General features: G+C 40.2%; 1 protein-coding gene across 2 annotated transcripts; it reads left to right on the top strand.

Annotated features, from left to right (window-relative positions):
- Positions 1 to 3,498: 3,498 nt before the first annotated feature.
- Positions 3,499 to 14,009, top strand: eif5 (eukaryotic translation initiation factor 5). Of its 2 annotated transcripts, XM_041215245.1 has the most exons (12): positions 3,499 to 3,638; positions 3,777 to 3,932; positions 4,976 to 5,255; positions 5,338 to 5,419; positions 6,811 to 6,983; positions 8,136 to 8,247; positions 8,328 to 8,458; positions 9,051 to 9,212; positions 10,383 to 10,544; positions 10,630 to 10,794; positions 11,136 to 11,276; positions 11,545 to 14,009. In XM_041215245.1, the coding sequence occupies exons 3-12, from the start codon at positions 5,184 to 5,186 to the stop codon at positions 11,638 to 11,640; spliced, it is 1,296 nt and encodes a 431-aa protein (XP_041071179.1). In that variant the 5' UTR covers positions 3,499 to 3,638; positions 3,777 to 3,932; positions 4,976 to 5,183; the 3' UTR covers positions 11,641 to 14,009. The 2 variants fall into 2 exon arrangements, with proteins under 2 accessions (XP_041071179.1, XP_041071180.1); XM_041215246.1 differs by lacking the exons at positions 3,499 to 3,638; positions 3,777 to 3,932 and adding an exon at positions 4,536 to 4,553.
- Positions 14,010 to 22,944: the final 8,935 nt, after the last annotated feature.

The following is a 22,944-nucleotide window of genomic DNA, read 5'->3' as shown; positions in this document are numbered from 1 at the left end:
CCTCTGTTTCCCAACCCCACAGGGAATATCCAACCCAAAGAGTCTCCGAAGTGATATGGATAAGTGAGTGTGCAAAAATTTGGCAGCTGGAGTATAATGTGCCAAGGAACTGTGAGGTTTAATTCATTTCAATATGAAGAATAGAAAAGGAAAATATTATTTAAATGGAGCAAGACTACAGAATGTTGCAGTACAGAGGGATTTGGGTGTCCTTATACATGAAACACAAAAGGTTAGCATGCAGGTATAGCCAGTAATTTGGAAGGCAAATAATTTGTTGGCCTTTATCACAAGGGAATAGAGTACAGTATAAAAGTAGGGAAGTCTTGTGACAACTGTACAGGCTGTTGGTGAGACCACACCAAGAATACTGCATAGTTTTGGTATCCTTATTTAAGGAGTGATATACCTGCATTGCAGGCAGTACAGAAAAATTCATTTGGTTGATTCCAGGAATGAAGGGGTTGTCTTATGAGGAAATGTTGAGTAGGTTGGGCCTATACTCGTTACAGCTTAGAAGAATAAGTGGTGATCTTCTTGAAACATAAGATGCTGAGGGAGTTTGACAGAGGAGGTGCTGAAAGGATGCTTCTCCTGGTGGGGGTATCTAGAACTAGGGGGGTGTCTCCCATTTAAGATGGAGATGAAGAGAGATTTCTTCTCAGAGAGGCGTTAATCTTTGAAATTTTCTGTCCCATAGAGCTATGGAGGCTGAGTCATTGAATATATAGGGGGGGTCAAGGGTAATGGGCCAGGCAGGAAAGTGAGGTTGCGGCCAAGATCAGATTAGCCATGATCTTATCAAGTGGTGCAGCTAGCTCGAGGAGCACCTGCTTTTTCTTATGTTTATTGAACAAAAATATCCACCAAATCTGCCTACTCAAGTCATTAAACTTAAATGTAATTTATTATATGTTAAATATTTTGGGACATTTTTGTGACATGACAAACTGCAACATAAATATAGATATATCTTTCATTCAAACACTACCTATAATTTTGTTTAATTGTAAAATAAGGGGCTATGGTATTACTGCGTTATCTCCACAAAGCAAGAGACTTGTAAATCCTCTAGACCATGTGAATGAGCTCCTTCAATTCCACATTATATCTTTTACAAGAGTATTGAAACATCAAGGGTGGGGGAGTTGGGAGCTGGTCTATTTCCATTAAAAACAGGTAAATCATTCAAGTTTATCATTTTGATCTACTCTGATTCTTTCAATTCTGCCACTGAGCATTTATATCAATCATTTAGTGAATTATTCTCTAGTTTTATCCTATTTAATACAATAATTGTTCCGGAAACCTTTTCACGATTTTTGTTCCTTTAGCACCATAAAAGGATAATATCCTGTATTACCATTGTGAGACATTCATCCATGTTATTATTGCCTTTAATGAATAATTTTATACTATTTTCAACAAAAAAGGGAAAAGTAAAAACATCTGCACATACAACTTTCGTGATTTTTTTTCCTGAGAAACTTTTTTTTTAATCTAGGCCTTTTTTTCTTTTCTTTTCCAATTTGTTTTAAAAACATCTTGCTCCTAAACTCAGTAACTCTTACAGAGGTGACACTTCATCAACTTCTGGTGTCTTATCTTCTGATGAAGAGCCATACGGACTCGAAATGTTAATTGTGTTCCTCTCCACAAATGCTGTCAGACCTGCTGAGTTTTTCCAGCTATTTTTGTTTTTGTTTCTGGCGTCTTAACCGTGGCCATTCTTCATACATGATCTTGGGTAGTGATTATCCCTAGACTATTTGACTGTGTAGAATATTACTACTAAGCGTGGCCCTTTCCTCATGCGATGACACTTAAATACAGTTTACAACTTGGATTAATAAACAAAATCTGCTGTCAACAATGTACAATACACTCTTAAAATATTATCAGAGTCTTAGTGGACAACCAGGTCCAATCAATATGGGGCAGTATTCAACAAAGGTAATAGGATTCATAATAGGTAATAGATTGAGTTCAACATCTTCAGATCATGAACTCTCTCCTCCATCCAGATCCCCTTTCCGATCCCCCTTTTTTCTAATAATTTATATATTTTCAAAATATATTTTTCTTTTCCCACCTATTTCTATTATTATTATTAAATTTATTTCCATCCATTGTTTTATCGCCACCTTTTAGCCTATTTCGATCCCTTCCCCCTACCCACCCTACCCCCACTAGGGCCATCTGTCACATGCTTGTCCTGCTTTCTACCCTTAATATCACCATTAACACATCCTTTAGCTAATATCATCACCATCAACACCCCTTTGTCCTTTTGTCTATGACATCTTTGGCAATCTCTTCTTTGCCTCCACCTATCATTGGTCCTCTATCCAGCTCCACCTGTCCCACCTCCCTCAAACAGCTTATATTTTACCTCTTTTCTATTTTTCTTTAGTTCTGAGGAAGAGTCATATGGACTCGAAACGTTAACTCTGTCTTCCTCTCCACAGATGCTGTCAGACCTGCTGAGTTTTTCCAAATATTTTTGTTTTTGTTTCAGATTTCCAGCATCCACAGTATTTTGTTTTTATATTTATATAAAGGTAATGGCATGTTGTGCTCCATAGCAAAATAAACATTCATAAACACATACCAAAACAGCATATCAGTCAGTGGAATCTTTGATTAAACTGTACAATGCTCTGCTCAGACCATATCTGGAAAATGCCTCTGCTCTGGTCACCATGGCATAAGGTTAGCATTCTGGGTCGAAGTCCTAATCAAAGAATCGAATACATAATTTGACCACATTGCTGCACTTTTCAGGCTTTCAGATCAAATATTAAAATGAGGCCCTATACCCCTTCCCAAGGGGATCTAAAAGATCACATGGCTCTATTTGGACAGCAAGGGTTCTTTTGACGTTCTGGCCAGTTATTTATCTCTCAAACAGAGCTCATCGATCTCGTTGTTATTGTGCACAGAAGTGACCGCTGTGTTTCCCTTTATAACAGCAGAGGCTACATTTTAAGAGGACTTCATCAGCCGTGAGGTGTTTTATGACATTCTTGAGATTGTGAAAGGCGCTGTGTAAATGCAGGATCTATCTTCAGTATTAAATCAATGTCTTTCTCCCTTGGGCTATGTATTTCGCCGTCATAAAAGGACGAAGTCGAAATTAACGTAGTCTATATATCTTTGAAGCTGCTTATGTAACTGTACTAGAAACTCGTCCATGCCGCAGCCAATTCTTCTAGAAACTTGAACTGACCCATTTCACCCAACATTAATAAGAGACAATAGCCCTCAATTTCGCAACCTCTCTCACACACATGATGCAATCATCATTCAGGCACTCAACCCTGGCACTGCTCAGCCAATTGAAACGAGTCTCCGCTATCGCGAGGTCGCCTCCTCCTCCTTCACGAGCTTCCCCCTCTCAACCTAACTTGAGAACTGTGCGTGATGACGTCATTATGAATGACTGGCCGCCGGGACCACGCAGAACAAAAGCCCCAACGGCGGTTTTCCAATGAGAAAGCCAGTAGCCGCGCAACGGCCAATGGCAGCGGGGACGAGGGGCGGGCCCTGGTTGTCCCATCAAGTTAGGCTGAGCTGTAACTAACTGGCGTCGGTACAGAAAGGCGTTTTTTTTGGTTTGTGGGGTAAACGTCGTGGAGGTGAGCGTGGGGATGGGAGCGGAGCTGGAGGATGAGCTCGTTAAACAATTTACTGGGGCCGAATGACATGAACTAACGCGGCAATTAAGGGCGTTTAGGATTCACGTTGACTTTGTGATTTTTTTTTCTCGCCCACAGATTCCCGCAAACGAGGGCGGCTCGCTCCACCGACGGGCTTTTTATTTGTTGCGCACAGAAGGTGTTCGGCGTCTCGGCACCGTGACGTGCCGTCCAGTAGTTCACCATATCCAAGAGCGATTAGGCTTGTGTTTATGTCTTTGTTTTGTGAAAACGGTAAGGTTTCGAGCTGTGTGAATAGGGAGGGATGGCGGTTGGTGACTGCGAGATGCTGGAAGAGCTGGACGCGAGGTTCTCAAAATGGCGCCCTGCGGCCCGGCTGGGACAGAGCGCGGTGGTGGCGGCGGCTCCCTCCCTCTGTCCGTGTGACGCACTCTGCGCCACTCAGCCTGACTACTCCCAGCTCATTACAGGAGAGAGCGGCGGGCTTCTTCTCGAGTGCCGCAATCTCGCCGCCTCTTTTCTCCCCCCACCTCCCCGTCTGAACCTCCGTTATTGGGCGGCTGCTTCGAGCAGTCGGTTTCGGAGAGCGGAATATTTTTCGCTGCCCTGCAATGCGAGGAGTGCGCATGGCGGCGCTGGGCAGTGACTCACGTGTTGCGGAGGCTGTGTTGCTGCATCAGGCAATGACTCAGCGTTCGGCCGCCACCTCCCTTTTTCTTCAACCACCCCCACCCCTCTTCCCCTCACGAAAATGCCACCTGGCCGACCACGTTTAATGTGGTAAAAGGCTGATTCCGCCGTCGGCTCAAGTATTCCTCTTTATCGGCTATTATCTAAATTTATAAATATGAAGCGTAACGGGCTTTTACTTAGCAACTTTGGAATTTGACTGAAGTGAGCACTTGTGCTTTTGCGCTGTGATTTTTTTTTAATCCCTTTGAATCCTGGTAAATGCCATGTGGCTAATTTTATAATAAAAATCTAGGTGTTCGGGGAGGTTACAACTTCTCTCTTCTCCCTCCCTCTCTTCTCTCTTTCCACCACCCGCCCCCCCCCCCCCCCCCCCCCATGCATGTTAGTTAGGGATATCAATTCATTTTAAAACTAAGATTTATTTTGCTTTCTGACTTAAAGAAACAAAATCTGCTAAAGTTATTTGGTCTCTTAGAATAGTGAATGCCTTTTTAATGTATATTCGTACTCTGGCAAATGTTGTAATCCTTAGATATTCATTTGTGAAGGGTGTATTATAGGCAGTACATGCAACTTATGTACTACCAACCTAATCTTTCCCTCTCTCTCTCTTTCAATTACAGAGCTGTTGCGCAGCCGTTGGCACCTGTGTCGGGGAAACCTAACCAACAAGTGGGGAACTTGCAGCCTAAGTGGCGCAAACTTTTTCATGTCAGAGACCGAGTACACTTGCAATTGTTTATGTCATCCATTCTTCTTCAGACAGAAGATACCAAAAAATTCCATTCAAAGATCTTTTCACTTTACTCATAAATCTAATAGTAAACCAGAATGGCTGTCAACGTCAACCGCAGTGTTTCTGACCAATTCTATCGGTACAAAATGCCCCGTCTGATTGCTAAGGTAAGAGTGATTGGAAGTGTTGGGAGTTGGTTTTAATTTTAGATCTTCATTGTAAACTAAAATGTGATTTCTTTTCCCTCAGGTCGAGGGCAAAGGGAATGGAATAAAGACAGTAATAGTCAACATGGTTGATGTTGCCAAGGCGCTTAATCGGCCTCCAACGTGTAAGTATATTTAAGGTATAACCATCTGTTCTAGAATTCCAGCTTGTTCCAAAGTAGTCCATCTCTAATCTGAGACCTTGCAGATCAAGAAAATTGACAATAACAGAATTGTATTAATAGATATGTAGAAGAGCCCATGGTTATTCAAATCTTAGCTAACATTAGATTCTTATTAGTTTTTGTGCCTTTTTTTAACCAGTCACCTAGTTCATTTCGAAGTTGCCATTACAAATCTAATCTCCAACCATAAAGTGGATTGTGCACTGTCTTCCCTTTTCTCTGCTTTACTAAATGTAGTCAGGTGGTTGGACTGTGCCACCTATTGGTTGTTTTAAGTAATGAAAGCAAAAATTGAAGGACTGCGATAAGCTGGAGAGTGTAGACAAACTGTCGAAGTTATTCCATATACAGTAATGGTTGAAAACTGCCACATAGCTGTTGCTTACGGAGTTGCACCTTTCGAGTTTCCCATTGATCTGTCCTTGGATCAAAAATTGTATTTTTTTTAAGGCTTTTTCAATCAGCTGAAACCATTTTTTTTCCCCATTCTTGGCTTGTGCACATTGCTGGAAAGACCAGTATTTATTGTCCATCCCTAACTGCCCTTGAGCTGGTGGTGGTGATCCACCTATTGAGTGGCTTGGTAGGCTGTTTGAGGGTAATTAGGAGTCAACCATGTTTTTGGATCTGGATCGCACGTAGGCCAGACAGAGCATTGGTAAACCAGATCCAATGTAGTATCATGACAACTTGCTATTTTCATGACCATTATTAATAAAACCAGCTTTTTAAATATTTTGCACTAGTACTGAAATTTTTAGATCTGAGTATTTTGTAATCACATTTGATGCGTATGCTGAATATTTGGCTATCCATTGTATAGGTTAATGCAGAGGTGTTCCTCAGCTGTGGAGCACTTGCTTTAAAGCATTTTAAACCCTTTATTGCATCACTACTCCAGGCACTGATTTTATTTGCCATTGTTCCAGCATTAAGCATACCATTCAAAATATCTGGGGCCTGCAAACCAAACAGAAACCTGCACAATGAGATCTAGACTTTAATGGCTGTATTGCTGGGGATGTGAGGGCAACTTGTCCAGTTGTTTCAATTTAGATTGCCTTTATTCTAGTAGTAGGTTTCATGCATGAGGTAAACTGCAATTTAAAATGAATTGTTTCCAATCCCTCAGACCTCTTATCTTTCTACAAATGATTTAATTCTGGTTGCTGCTCACCCTCTAGCATGAGGTGCACAAGTTAGTTATACCACTCTTGCCTTGGCTGGGGTTGAGGCCACTTTTATGTTCTAAGGTTTGAAAGCTTGAATTTTGTTGTAATGCTGCCTTGTGTTTAAAGTTTGTTCTTACTTGCATTTAAAACCTTATGTAGATCCCACCAAGTTTTTTGGTTGTGAGCTGGGAGCTCAGACCCAGTTTGATTCAAAGAATGACCGTTATATTGTGAATGGATCTCATGAGGCGAATAAGCTGCAAGACATGTTGGATGGATTCATTAGGAAATTTGTCCTTTGTAATGAGTGTGAGAATCCTGAAACTGACCTGGTGAGTATGCAATAAGAATGAAATCCTATTGGTTAGCACAGAACTTGATGTTTTAAAGCAGTGAAAGTTTCATGAGTTGGTTGTATCCATTCTCCCAGTTTCTCAGTCTGTCTCATCTAATGATGCAACCTTCCACACCAGCACTTCTGATATCTTCCTCAGTTGAGGATTCCTACTGTCGCCAGTGGGGTACCTCCACTGTGATCATTTCATGTACTTCTGCTCTTGCTCTCATTTTTGCTAGCTCCAGTGTGATGCCACCACCAAGCAGATCTTCTCCCCCTCTCTCTCTCTCTCTCTCTCTCTCTCTCTCTCTCTTTCTCCCCCCTGGCCCCTTCAGCATTCCAAAGGGACTATTCCTTTTTGACACCCTGGTTCACCTCTAACAACCCATCCCTTCCCAAACATGAGGCAATACCTGTCCCCTCACCATCGAAAGCTTTAAGCACTTGTTCCAAACATTAGTATACTGTATTTGCTGTTCGTGGTTCTCTACATTGGAGTCCAAACGTTGACTAGATAACAGTTTTGCACAACACCCCTGTTCAGTCTGAGAGAATGATCCTTAGCTTCCTGTTGCTAGTCATAATTCTTTCACCTTGTTCTCCGCTCTGACATTTCTGGCCACAGTCAACTACAGTGCTCCAATGAAGCTCAACTCGATCTTGAGCAATACCTTTTTTGTCTCTATTCTACAGCCTTCTGGACTCGAGTTCAGCAACATTAGATCATTGTCTCTGTCTTGACTTTCTTTTATCCCTTTGCATTCAGATGGTTGCTATATACCATCCACACCTCACCTGGACACAACCTTTGTTCCTTTACTTTGGATTTTGCATCGTGAAATCTTGGTTAATCTGTGCTCCTCTATATTGCAGACCATCCCGTTTTGTTCTTTCTGCCCCTTTCCTCCCACTTCTACTGGTTTAAACTCTTACAAGGGTCATTGGCTCGAGCATCTCCAGAATTTATCTGTTTTATTTCACATTTTCAGCATCTGCAGTATTTTGTTTTTGCGTTTACTTGTAAGTAGGCTACATACGCTCCATGCTTACCCAATTTTCCTCCATTCAAGAAGTTGATATTTGCTGCGTCAAACCCTTGAACAAAGAATTGCATCAAAATTATAACATGGTTATTTTCAATTTTTAGCATGTCAATCCAAAGAAACAAACCATTGGTATTTCTTGTAAAGCCTGTGGATACCGAGGCATGCTTGACACGCGTCACAAGCTCTGCACATTCATTCTTAAAAATCCACCTGGTAAGTAAACAAGAATTAAGTGCAAATCCTGATCCAGATTTTGATTTAAAATATTTGATCTCTGGATTTATCACCTCCAGAAAATGGAGACAGTGGTTCAGCCAAGAAAGAAAAGGAAAAGAGGAACAAGAAGGGCAAAGACAAGGAGAATGGATCAGTATCTAATTCAGAATCATCCACCCACAATGAGTTTGATGCTCCAGAGGCAGTGGTAATTAAATTTTATTTTACTAAGTAAAGAATTATGGAACATTTACAGCATAAGGAGGCCATTCAGGCTGTCAAATCTGTGCCAGCTTTGCAAGACTAATTTAGTGAGTCCTACTCTAAGGCAGGCCTGCAAATGTTCCTCTTCAGATGCTTGTCCAATTCAGTTTTTAAAGCTGAGATTTTGAATCTGGCTCCCACACTTGAGCAGTGCAGTCTAGATCCTTATCACTTCCTCAACCTGCCCTGTTACAATTAAAGATTTGTGCAGATACATACCCAGGTCTCTGTTTCTGCACCACCTTTAAAGTTGTAAATATCACTGCACTTCTCTGCATTAAATTTTTCTTTTGTCATGTATGTGCACATAGCACCAACTAGTCTAGTAGCAGTTTCTTTCAACTTTTGTATCATGACCTTGCATGGGTGGGAGATTGCTAAACTGGCTGTTAAATTCCCAACATTAAGTTGGGGATATGCCCCAATCAAATTCTTGCATTCATTCTAGTATGCTGTTTAAACAACCTAGTTTAACAGTAATTCCAACACTTGAACACAAGTTTCTGGAATAAGAATTTAATAACCTTCTCTCTCAGGATGGTGGTGATGATGATGAAGACTGGTGTGAAGAAACCACAGAGGAAGCCCAAAGGCGTCGAATGGGTGAAATTAGTGAGCATGCTAAAAATTTGACACTCAGCGATGACCTGGGGAAACCTTTGGAGGAAAGAGTTAACTTATTCTACAATTTTGTCAAGGTATTAGTTATCTCCTGTGCATGGATTGTAAGGTACTTTTTGTTTCTGAATTTATTTGAGGGTTGCATTTTTCTGAGCAATTTACCTTTTGGCAGCACTCCAAACTAGTGATCTCTACCATCTAGAAGAATTAGGGCAGCAAACGTGGACACCACTTGTAAGTTTTCCTACCAAGTCTGTCTCCATCTTTCAATGCTGGGTGAAATCCTGGAGCCCTCCTTAACAGCATTATGGGTGTACCTACACCACATGGACTGCAGAGGTCCAAGGTGGCTTGCCACCTTCTCAGGGCAGTTTACAAATGGGCAATAAATGCTGGCTTTGCCATTGACAGTTGCATTCCATAAATTTAAAAACTTGAATTTTAGGAAGTCACTTGACCTGCAGCATCCATTTCACTTCTAGTAATGTGGCTACTATTACATGGTTAATGTCAGTGTATTAGCCCAGTTTTTTTGGTCAGCAGTGAAGTGCTTCTGGAAGTTACCCACAAACATCTAGCAATCTGCGTAGCATGGATTTCACCATCACATTAATTTGAATCTGGAGTCCATTTGCAATGGAGAATTTCCTCGGCCATCAAACCAGGGAGTAACGACACTGGTAGAAACTGAAATTTCAAACTGTAATAACTTAAATTCTTACTGTAATATTTGACACTAAAATTAATTTCCAGGTTGAGGTTCTTCAGTGGTATTTAAACCTTAAATCTTGTTGATCCCCCTCCTTGACCAGATGTGGCTTTTTCAGGAGTGGAGTTCTGTGTAGCATAGGTGGGCATTCTTGTTTTACAATTTATTTCCATCTGCAGAGACTAAAAGAGGAGCTGCAAGAGCAGTTTCTGGTTTCAACATTTTACCAGTTATGCAGATTCCAGAAGTTGTCATAAACTGCAGAATAACCAATAGTCATGGAATCATTATAGGATGTACTATGCTAGTGTTTCTAAACCTACCCAGTTTCAACCAATGATAAAAGCTACTTGCTATGGTGAATTGGCTATAAATTATGGTTTCTATAGATTTCAACACCAAAGCAGAAATCAAGCAGTTTGTGTTGAGTTTTTTTAGTCTTCCACATCTGGAAAACATTTGAAATGTTGAACAATTCTCAAATGTAATGGGCAACTTTGTCTAGGAGGTATGTGCTGACTGTCTTATTTTGTTGCAGCAAAAGAAAGAAGAGGGCATGATTGACTCTGCTGATAAAGACCTTCGATCAGAAGCTGAAAGGCTGGATGTAATAGCTATGGGCCCCCTCATATTGAGCGAGCTGCTTTTTGATGAGAACATAAGAGAACAAATCAGGAAATATAAACGGCACTTCCTGCGTGTAAGTGGTTTTCCCTCTAAAACTGAACTAACAATGTTGCTTTATAGTTTAATCGTGCATGACAAACTCTGCTTTCCATTAATAGTTCTGCCATGGTAATAAAAAGGCTCAAAAGTATTTACTTGGTGGCTTTGAGTGTCTGGTGAGAATACATCGGGATCAACTGCTGCCCAGAGTTCCACACGTCCTGAAGGAGCTGTATGATGCTGATCTCCTCGAAGAAGAGGTCATCCTTGCTTGGGCTGAAAAAGTAAGTTGTGCAAATGTTTGGAATTTTAAATTGCTGCTTCAATTTTGGTTAAATATAATTTCAAGTGCTGGGGACAAAGATGCTATTGCTCAATTAGGAATAGATTTCCTATCTGAAACTGAGCCATTGTAGAAAAGAGATACTTTGCAAAGATTCTTGGGATTTGCTGGATGACAAGCATTCTTTTTGTTTTTCATTTGGGCTCCTAGCTTTGTCTTTAGTTGTAAACTGCTTGCTACTTAAATTCATCCTTGTCAATACATATTGGCTATTGCTTGTGAATTTCTGTAGTTTTAGTTTGTTGTGCTGATCAGAATTTAATTTGAATCAATCATACACAGGTATCTAAGAAGTATGTCCCAAAGGAACTTGCCAAAGAGATACATGCAAAGGCAGTTCCATTTATTAAGTGGTTAAAAGAAGCTGAAGAGGAATCTGAAGAGGAGGATGAGGAGGAAGCTGATGCAGATAAGGAGGTGGAGGTAATTATTTAGAATTTGCCTTAATGTTCATAAGTTGCATGAGAATCAACAGCTAACTTGTGTAGACTCTTGAACACTAACTTGGAAGTTGGAATACAGTTGGCAAATCTAAACTTCTAGTCCCAGCACATCCATCAGTAGCATGAGTAATTGCATTAATTTGCAACCACTTTCACAAGTTGGCTTAGGCAACTCTGCCCTTAACTGTAAAATGTCCCATATTTCTAATAGCTTCTGTACATTGAATTTATGTATAATTTTTTTACAGGTGGTTTATGACAGCTCTGCAAGAGAACTGAAAGTGGAAACTGTGAAGCCCATTAAGACAAAAGAGGAAGAAGATATAGATATTGATGCTATTTGATATATTGCTTACAGGGGGAAAAATTCACCTTTAGCTATCTTGCAGTGGAGAAGTCACAGTAATGAAGAAATATTCCTGTATTGCAACTGCTGAATTCAGTCTCTGCTATTCAAATTCTACAATGATATTGCTCTAGTGACACTTCACTACCAGCACCTACCAATTATGAACTCTTTAAGACAGTATGTCCCAAGTCTAAGTGGTAGAATTGGTCCTGCTAATCTAACAGTTGTCTGTATCACTTTTTCTCATTGCTATTGGGTAACATTTCTGCATTTACTGCACATTTATACAGGGATGTAAATTACAAATTAAAGGGGTTTGTGTTCTGTATTCTATCACCTGGGTTTTTATTCAGTGCATAATTGTAACTTGCCAATGATTAATTTCAGGATTTTTTTACTCCCTTACAATGTAAATGGTTCATGTTGATAAGGCTGCCTCAACAAATGCCTAACCATATGTAAGACTATATTAATAGGCTATTTGATTAGAGGGCATTGTAACTGAACTTAATGCCCAATGATTAAAAACTAGGTAGCAAAGTCAGTTACTTAAAATTGAAAAACTGATCTGTGCATTATTGGTAAAACAGACTTGGATGTTGGGTGAATGATTTGTTTAGCAGAGCGGTGTTCTATTTGTGCCACCATGTCCATATACCATGATCTGTTCAGGCCACATTTGTGTAACTAGCCACAAACTTCAAGTCAGCCAGCAAGTGGAGTTAAAACCTGATCAAGTAGGTTATCTAATATAAACAATAGAAATTCATTTTTTTGTAGTGTAACAGCTGGTACTGATGGACATAATGTAATGAAGGTCTCAAACTTTAGGTGGGATTGCTTTTCTGTGGCATAGGAATTAGGTGTTTTGCAGTTACTTGGAATCAAAAGTATAAGTATATAGCTTAAATGCACTTTGATTCTGTGGTCCTTTTCATTTCCAGTTGTTTTGTTCCTAACCACCTCATAGCATGGTAGTTATTAAATCAGTTAATTGTCCCAATGATTTTAGATCTGCCTTGGGCAATGTACTGATTTTGCATTTTGAATTGCAATTGTATTTTTGAATAAGACCTCAATTTTAACCAAAACAGCTTGGAAATCTATCTTCTTGGAGCTGTCTCATTGCTGTGAAGCCTTATGTAACTTTATAAACTGATGCAAGGAACTCAAGTGTTGATTATTTGTTTCTCTGTGCTTAGAACTAAATCCAACTTGATTTGGGGTATAGCATTGATGTAACATGGTGGCAAAAACTGGGAGAGGAGAAAAAATAGATTGAGATCGAGAGGCTGACTTCAAATGCTACTTTTTGATCTGCAGATGGAAGATTGTGCGTCCTCCTTAGTTAAATGTAATACTCTGGCTACTGGAATGTGGATGATGGCAAAAACAAACTCATGAATTTGTTTAATCTACTTGTGTTGTAAGGTTAGATGTTCACTACCCAGCCAAAGATATCAACTAGAACCAGTGGTCCCACAACTGATCTCTTCAGCAACTACTGAGAGAGATCTTTGGGAGTAGGAACTTAGGTTCAAGATTGGTCTATCCTACTGAGTCATACATTGGTCAGTTTCTTTGTGGCTGTACATTAGCTTTTAATGTGATTTTAAATCTATCCTATCCAACTTGGAAGGCTATCTCAATTTCCAAGAGCAATTCCGCTCTTTCCCAATTTGGATGCAGGAGTGCTGTGAGTTGTGGGTGTGTAAGCAGAGTCCAAATAAGGAATCAAGTTACACTGCAAGCTATACTAAAGCCTTTTAAATTGCCATGTTGCCTTTTCAAAGGTACCAAATCCTCTACCTTAGTCTTTTTTGAAAAAGCAGTTTTTTTTCATTGGCTTCCAGGCTCTGTGAAAAAACTCTTTACTGTGAACATATGTATCATTAAGGACCTTAATCAGATTTTGCTCCTTTGCTTGTCCTGCTGATGAACATTTTCACTAAGTTGGAATTGTCAACTACAAGGACTTGCTTCTTTGAATATTTGATCTTAGCATAGCAAAGTAAACATGCACCAAAACATGGTCACTATAGCCTTGGCCTAGACAATTATCCATCTGACAAGAATTAATCTTGTCGTGTTAGGGACTGTAGTAAGCCCTTAGTTTGAGGATGTTATTTTGTAGTGAAACCTGACACACAATGGCTTTAAATTTCAGATATAAATGTTGCTGAATATCTACAGCCTGGTCTTGACATATGTTGAGCCATCCTTGACTTTGGGTCATCAGAATTTCAGATGAATCATAGAGCATTTGAGTGCAGAACCAGCCAAAATTCGATCAATTTTCAATTATCTTCTAATTTTCATGTAGAAAAATATTGCATGTAAATAAAGTTAGCTTTGGTTTCATGAGTCACATGTAATGTCATTTTTTATCTTGAGAGATTTCCATAAAGACAAGTACACCACCTTTTTCCATTTCACTACACGTGAGCATCTTCCTCCTCTGTGCTGTGCTGCCCACCCACCCACAACCAGGGACAGATGCATATTAGTTGCTATGTCTGTTATATAGTATAGATCGTGGAACTCATTTTAAATGCCAATAGAAGTCATGGCCTTAATCTAAGCAAAGCTGCCTGGATTGTCTGCTACCTGCAGCTGGTAATTTCTGATTTACATCTATACATGAAACTTGTAATTGTCTTACTGTAGGCAAGATCACCATGAATAATGACTTGGATGCTTAAATCCTAATCTTTGCTGTTTGTAGCTATGTGGTTCCATATTTATACCTCCCATTTTTATCCTACAAGGTTGCTGTCAGAACAACTGTAGGAACAGAAGTAGACCATTTGACTCCCTGATACTGTTTTATCAAATTTGACTGGCTAAGTTGTATTTACTTGATGTTTATCCATCTTTTCACCATATCCTATTATACCCTTGCCTAACAAATTATTGATAGTTTCTTTAATCTAGCTTCTTACAGCCTTTTGGTGGGGGGGAGAAAGAGCTCTATCCAATTTCCTCCAGAGAAAATGACGTCTTTGCATGAGCTATGTTGAACCCTTTTACCATTTTTTAATGCTTTTATTAGCTCCTCCCATATTCTGTTCCACGACCTGTCTTTGCAATTTAACCTTTTTAAACATCCTATCATTCTAAATCTACACTTTTGAGGCTTTTTTCTGAAATCTCATTCCCAGAAGCGACAGCATTGGAATCTGTTGAAGGCTCCACTTTATATAGACTTTGATTTTTGCACTCTTCTATGCTTTGATTTTTTTTGTGCACGTGATACCCAAATCTTTTGTTCCTTGGCTCAATATCTAACTTTTTAAAAGTTTCATCCAAAGTGAGTGACCTCACTTGCCCCATGTTAATCTCCATCTGCCACAGTGAGGTCCTACTTATCCCTTTGTAATTTCTTGCTCCTGCCTACATAATTGACCTGTGCCTCTTTAGTATCACCTGCACAATCTGAATTTGCATCCAAGTCAACATGAAAAGTTGTAGCCCCAGTACAAATGAACAACACTACTTGTCATATCTTGCCAGTTAGATTTATAATGTCTGAAATTGACAATGGATTATCAAACTATATGCCTAATTCTGTGCTTCAATTTTGAGGATCTTGTGAAAGCTTGATTATACATGTCTAAAAATTTAAATAACTAACTTAAGATTAGCCAAACGTAAGCTATCCATGGTTACTTATTTTCTTAGTTTTCCTTTGTACCATTGAAATTTTGTCCCCTCTGGTGTGAAACAAGATGCAAAACACTCGTAAGCCTGACATTTTCTCATCCATTAGTCTAGGCTATATCTTGCATGCAGCCACATTTCACTTTATCCTTAACATTTTAAAATTGTGTTAATACTTGCATGTTGCTTTCATATTTCTTGTTGTGCCTCATTTCCTTTATTACAATGTCACTTTTAAAACTTGCTGGATTTCCTTTTAGCCTGATGTCTTTTACCTTGTTAAAAACATTGGTACTTGAGTACATATAGTGAAGACATTATGGGTGTATATTGGTTTGGATTTATACCAAAAACTTTGCTTTTCACTGTAGGTTTATCCATCAATAGTTCAACTCCATTTACACTGATTTGTTTCTCTTGCCTTTGAAGCATGCCTTAAATTTAAAACCTTGGTCTACAACACTTCAGTTGTGGTCACGTTGTAAGTTATTCCCTTGCTGACAGATTGAGATCTAAGTTTGCTTCGTTACTTACTAAATTAAGTGTGGCCTTGTCTCTTGCCGGTTTGAAACATTGTTCTGGAATACACTTAAGAAATTTTGTTACCCATCTAATTTGAGCTTCCCATTATAGCCACTTCTTTTTGCCACAGTTTCCACTACCTGATCACCCATGTTGAAATCCATTTTTTTATTGCAGCAATGCTGTTTTTAATCTATTTCTATTTCCCTAGTTTTCCTGTCCTTACTATTGCAGCCAATTTTTTTTTAAATCTCCAATTGTGCTTTTATTATAGTTAGCTTCTAATAACTACTACATCATATCCTTTAGCCTAAGTTTGCTTCTGCCTAGTACACTAATTCATCTGAGAAATAGAACACACAAGGTTTGATGTGATTGTCCCCATCCTACCCATGAATCCTGAGTGTAGTTCTTAGTTTTGGAAATTGTCACTGGCTATTGCTGTGTGCAAAAAGTTTTTAACAATACAAGATCCCAAAACTGCAATGCAATAAGTAAATATTTAATATTGGTGGAAGGATAAACGTTAGACAAGTCACCAAGAGAACACTTTGAAAAGTGCCATGGAATCTGAATTTCCAGTTTTCATGTTTGTGTGCCCTTTTATCACAGCCAGATACTGTTACCACTATGATTGTTTCCACAAAAGGCAAAAGCTCAACTTGTCATTGTGCTGGTTTTGTGTTTATATTGTATCACATACTTTTGAGTGTTTCACACGTTTTACCCATTGACTACAGTAAACTGGATGAGCTGTTAATTTATTTGTTTTCCTTCGAAGTCTACCTTCAAACCCTGGTTTGTGACTCTCCCTCCCCCTCAAACATCAAGTTTAATTAAAAACAAAAAAACTGCGGATGCTGGAAATCCAAAACAAAAACAGAATTACCTGGAAAAACTCAGCAGGTCTGGCAGCATCGGCGGAGAAGAAAAGAGTTGACGTTTCGAGTCCTCATGAGGACTCATGTTCTGTCGAAGGGTCATGAGGACTCGAAATGTCAACTCTTCTCCGCCGATGCTGCCAGACCTGCTGAGTTTTTCCAGGTAATTCTGTTTTTGTCAAGTTTAATTATATGGTTACACTTCCCAGCATCTTCCATCACTGAGTAATGAACCAAAATTAATCTAGCAATCGGTGCACCTAGTATAGCCTCAAATAAGAGTAGGTGTAGACAATAGGGTGCCCAAAGCCTCCCTCAGCATTCAGTAGAATTGTGGCTGATCATTCCACTTTCCCACCCACTCAGATTTTTGGTGTCTTGGAATCGAAGGATACGTCAGCCATAAATACAATAAGCAATAGAGCATCCACAAATCTGTGGGGTAGATAATTCCAAAGATTCTCAAACTCCTGCGTGGTGGTGGTGGTGGGTGGTTGGGGGGGTGGGGGGGTGGAATTCTCATCATTCCTCATCTCTATCCTAAACACCCCTTATCTTGAGAGTGTGCCTGTGTTCTAAACTTCCCCATCTGGGGGCAAAACTACTTGTTGACACAAGCTCCTTTAGCACATCTTGTATGTTTTAATGAGATCACCTCATTCTTCTGTATTCCAGACAAAATAGTACCAATTTTCTAGGCGCCTCATCATCAGACAACCCTTTCAGCCTAAGGATCAATCTAGTGAACCTTTGCTGTATTTCCTCCAAGTTAAATACATTTTTCCTTGGATAAAGAGATCACAACTCAGCACAGTTTTTTGCCATCTCAAAGTGACCTCTCCAGACAGTTTATCAGGTATTTTGTTTATACTGGTGGATGATTCTCAGTTAAGTAGATCTATAATATAAAAATGAATTGTACATACATATAGCAGCATTATTCTATTTTGAAATCCTGGTGACTTCTGTATGCTTTATCTTCAGATCATATCTGATCAAGGGGAGGCACCGGGGTTGACTGAAGGAGCAACTGTTTTATTTGAATCATATATTTACAGCAGGTACGGTAGCAAATGAGGAAGAGACGAGGGCTCCAACTACATTGGACAACTCTCAGATTCACCATCTCGACACTGCTTCACTTTATTCTAGCTCACTAAATCAGTGCAGAAACACATCAGTGGACTTTGTGCCACCCATTCTACATGTGAAACAATCAGATGAGCACTGCACAGATGTGCAGGAGGAAGGAACAGTGATAGCAGCTGCAGCCACTTCCTCTTGGAGAAGCAAGGAGACACTGATTCTCAGCACCATGCAGATGGTGAACATCGAATGGCGTCAGCAAAGCAGCAGTTGGCTTCAGCAGCAGTGTCAAATGTGTGAACATCTGTCAAATTTTCCAGAGGCAGTGAAGTCCCATGTGCAAATGATAGAGGTGTCCATCCATGCCATAAGTGTTGCCAATTCTCTGACTTGTAAGTGCATTGCGTCCTCTATTGAGTAAGTGGCAACACTTATGGAGAGATACATGGAGTTTGGCACCGTGGATGCAGGGGCTGCAGATCTCTATAGCATAGCCCCATCCATGAGATCTCTGGAGCTACCCAACTAGAGGGGAACATGTGCAATTGCAGCAAGACTTCTTTACTCTAATTCCCTTGCATGCTATCTTTGTTTTCTGTATGAGTACATCCAAGTCTGAGTATCACCATATCACCAATTAGAAGTTTAATGGCTTTTAAAAATAACCACTTTCCCACATACTCCATTAGCATAGTGGGTGTATACCTATATCATCTAAAATGCAGCAGCTCAGGAAGGTGGCTCACCTTTCTGTTCAAGGGCTATTGGGGATGAGCAATGAATGCTGATACCATCCCTCAGTCTCCTTAGTACCCCCAAAATCATCAGCTGACCTCTGCACTGAGAATTTCAAAGATTCACAGCTTCTTGAGTGAAGAAATTTCTTCTCCTCTGCCCTAAATGGCTTTATTCTGAGACTGTGGCCATGTGTTCTAGATTTACCAGCCAGGGGAAATATTTTCTTAGCGTCTACCCCCTCAACTCCTTAGGAACTTTTATGTTTCAATTAGATCTCTTCTCATTCTTCTAAACTCCAGGCGATTATAGGCCTGGTCTACTCAGTCCTAATAAGATAATCTTCTCATTACTGTAATCTATCTAGTGAACCCTTATTGCACTAACACTAGGCAATTATTAATCCATCCTTGGGTAAAAAGACTAAAACTGCACACAACTCAAGTGTGGCCTCACCAGTGCCCTGCATAATTATAGTAAGACTGCTTTATTCCTATACTCAATACATTAGTGACAAAAGCTAATAGATCTGCCTTCCTAATTAACTGTGCCCACATGTTACCTGTGATTCGTGTACAAGGATATCCAGGACCCTCTGAATGCAAATATTCCCCAGCCTCTCTCCAAACAAAAAATATTCTATTTGTATTGTTCCTACCAAAGTGAATAACTTCAACTTTGCTATATTACATTTCATCTGCCATGTTTTTGCCCACTCACCCAACCTCCCTCTGCAACCCCTCAGTATCCTCTTCACCACTTACTTTCCCCAGATTCACAACAATGTGGTTGACTCTTAACTTCCCTCTAAGATGGCCTGGCAAGCCTCTTAGTTCAAGGGCAATGAGGGATGGACAACAAATGCTGGCCTTGCCAGTGATGCCCATGGAAGAAAAAAAATTGTTTCGTCAGCAAGCATGATGATCAGTCCAGCAAACTTTATCAGTCCCCTAACTGGAGGGGAGGAAAGAGATGTCAAAGCAGGAAGAGGTCAGCCACTCAAAATGACACTATCACTTCCAGATGGAATCTGATGGCACAACTTCAGCACCGCTTCAGCTGCTGCCATTTCATCAGTAATTCCCAATTTTCTAGTTCATCACCAATCCTCGGTGCTGTCAGATTAACACTGCTCACAGAAAAAGCCCACATTCTAGAAAGATAGACAAAGCACTAACCACATTCTCAATCAGTCTTCATCCATCAATGAAGAGGCAATCAACAAGGCTTTCATCAACTGCCCTCATGTTGATCCTCCCATCCTGGTAGAAATGATGACTAGCAGCTAAACTGCTAGAGCTGATGATATCCCAGCTGAGCTCTGCAAGGTTGGAGGTCAATGCCTGTTCAAGAAGCTCACCAAACTCAGTCAACTTGCTTCCACAAGAATACAAAGATATCTTGGTTGTCTAACTGTACACATGGAAAAAAAACTGAACAATCATAGCGGAATCTCACTCCTTTCCAGTGTCAGTAAAATCTTCACCAGAATCTTTCTGAACCACTTACTGTAACCAGGATCTGATGCCAGAATCTGCACTTTCAGAAAAGATCAAGGAACCACTGATATGATGTTTGTAGTTAACTCCAGGAGAAATGCCAAGAACCATGTTTGTTGACCTGATCAAGCAAGGCTTTTGACACAGTTGGCTGTGAAGGCCTTTGGAAGGGAATGGGGAAATTTGGTTGTCTGAGAAATTCATCACAATGGTTCGATAGTTCCATGACAGCATGCTCACGTGTTCTGGATGATGGTGAGTCATCTGACTCATTCTCAGCCACTAATGAAGTTAAACAGGACTGCATGCTAGTACCAATCCTCCATGTTTTTCTCCACTATGCTCTCCAATGCCTTCCCTGATGGTGATGCTGGCATCAAAATCAGATATCATGTGGACAGAAAGCTGCTCAACCTGAGACAACTCCAGGCAAAGATCAGGGTCTCCAAGGACATTGGCAATTTCATGTTTGCCAATGACTGTGCACTAGCTGCTGGTTCAGAGCTGCTCCCCAATTCATGTGACAACTTTGGCTCTAGGCAGCACAAAGAAAACTGAAGTAATGTACCAGCCTGCTCCAGGAAAGCCCTATCTCAAACCAAGGTTTCAGTCCATGACCAGAATCTGTCAGCAGTGAATAAGTTCACTTATTTCAGCAACACACTCTGATAACCTGTTGATGATGTTGATGATGAAATGCATGTAAGAATTGCTAAAGCAAGTGTATCCTTTGACAGACTTTGAACATCAGCCTGGGAACAAACAGGACTAAGTCTGCCTACCATATTAACAGTTCATAGAACAATTCTCCTCTACAAATGTGAGACTTGGATTGTGTACTGCATCATACCAAGAAGCTCAACGATTTTCACTTGAAGAAGATCAGATGGCAGGTCAAAATATGAGATACTGAGGTGCTCACCCAAGCTGCCATGCCAAACATCCACATGATAATGAGACAATCACAACTGAGCAGAACTGGTCATGTAGTCAGAATGCCTGACACTCACTTATCAAAGCAAATCGTCTTTGGAGAGCTTGAGACTGGGTGCTCATGGTGGTCAAAAGAAGCACTACAAAGACACTCCTGAAGCCTTCACTTAGAAGTTTGATATCGATTTCAAGTCCTGGGAGAAGCTCGCCCAGGATCACTGCACCTGGTGCAACCAAATTTTAAAAACGTATGGTTTCCTTTGAAACCAACTGCATATCAGAGGCAGAGAGAAAATCCCAAGCCAGCAACTCGTCCAAATCTCAAATTATCTGCAGTATCCTGTACTATTTGCAGTAAAACCTTCTGGGCATAGATCAGCCTTAGCAGTCACCTATGTACCCACTGGAACTCTACCAAACACATGGGTGATGGACATGGTCATCTTGGCCTCAATGTGACAAACAAGAACTCTCTCATGCAAATACACTTATTACAGTTCCAGCCCGCAGAAATCCAACTACGAGGAAGGAGTTAAAGAATCATAATGGTTTTCACTGATGTATAGAGAGCACTAGTGAGATTAAGGGAAAGGGAATGTGCCATTCCTCCATAAAGAGTAGAGTTAACTGCTTTGGCTCAGGTGTCTAGGGACTAAATGTCAAGGATCCAGTCTTTAAATGATCAATGATTAGGGCATTGATTTTGTGTAGAGCCAGTACAGATGGTTTCCAGGCAATTAGTTGAGATGATGAATAAGTGAGAGGACTCCACTACCTGCATCTGCAAAACATTGCGTGAAATTGCACAGGATCTGCAGAACACGTTGGAGACATTAATGGTCCTGGAGATTTCTGAGTTCCAGAGTAGAAGCTAACAGTGCTGTCACAAATGCTTTGAACAGGACACTTCTAACAAGCTTCCAAAACCTACAGGGACTATTTTATCTGTGACAACACTAAACAGTGGTATCTTGAGAATTTCTGTCCAGTTAAGATTGGGCTGTAAGGAGCGATTCTGCATCTCACTGTTTCTCTAAAGACATCATACCAACCTCTCCAATGCATGCATATGAAGGAATTTCAGACGTAGGCACCCCTTTGCCATCTCGAGAGGCGGCTTAAAAGTGATCCCTTTGGAACAGCTGATTCACTGAAACATGGATATTTTCCAAGAAAACCACTGCTCAATCTCTTTGCTAGTTCTTTGAAGAGCTTTCTGAATGTGGACGCTAACTTACTTGCTCTAACTCAATAAATACTTTTATTCAGTTGTAAGTAAGTTGAATAGATTTTCTGGCATCTTTGGGTGAATGTTGATTCAGAAATAAACATGATTTTGATTTCATTTTCATATATACTTGCAGCTTTTGGAAGTAGCACGATGATGGGGGAACCTTTAGGCATCTGTCTCGAAGAAATTGACAGAAGTCTTGGACAGGGAGTGACTTTTTGAGTGTTGGGAGAAAACATACAGATACAAAGCGATTTTATTTGTCATGTCAACTTTTATTTGTATAATACAAACCAAATGCTGGAAATACTCAGTAGGTCCGGCAGCATCTGTGAAGAGAAAGAGTTAATGTTTCAGACTGATGACCCCTTATCAGAACTCATTAAAATTTATTTGTAGAAGCAGTTGAGTGCTTCCTTCTCTGGCTGCTGGCTGTCCTGATCTATGTTCCCTCCTTCCTGTAAGCCCTCCTCAGGCTGTGGGGAAGGGCAAGCCTCACACCTCCCCCTGCTCCATCTTCATCTTCATCATCATCCTCCTTCAGCTGCAGGAAACAGAAAGCCTTTCTTCAGTGTGATGTATGCATCAAGTAATCATGATTACGGAGACTCTAAATGCCATACAACATAAAATGAATAAGCAGGAAAAGACCAGCTGGTCCGTTGAGCCTAGTTTGGAGTGTCACAATTCTACCCACCAGCACACACATCCAGCTACTCAAATTAGTAATCTAATCCGGGAAAAGAGCTGTC

This window comes from Carcharodon carcharias, chromosome 20, assembly GCF_017639515.1.
Source record: "Carcharodon carcharias isolate sCarCar2 chromosome 20, sCarCar2.pri, whole genome shotgun sequence".
In the NCBI taxonomy this organism is placed as follows: Eukaryota; Metazoa; Chordata; class Chondrichthyes; order Lamniformes; family Lamnidae; genus Carcharodon; species Carcharodon carcharias.
This window is presented reverse-complemented; position numbering and strand designations above follow the sequence as displayed.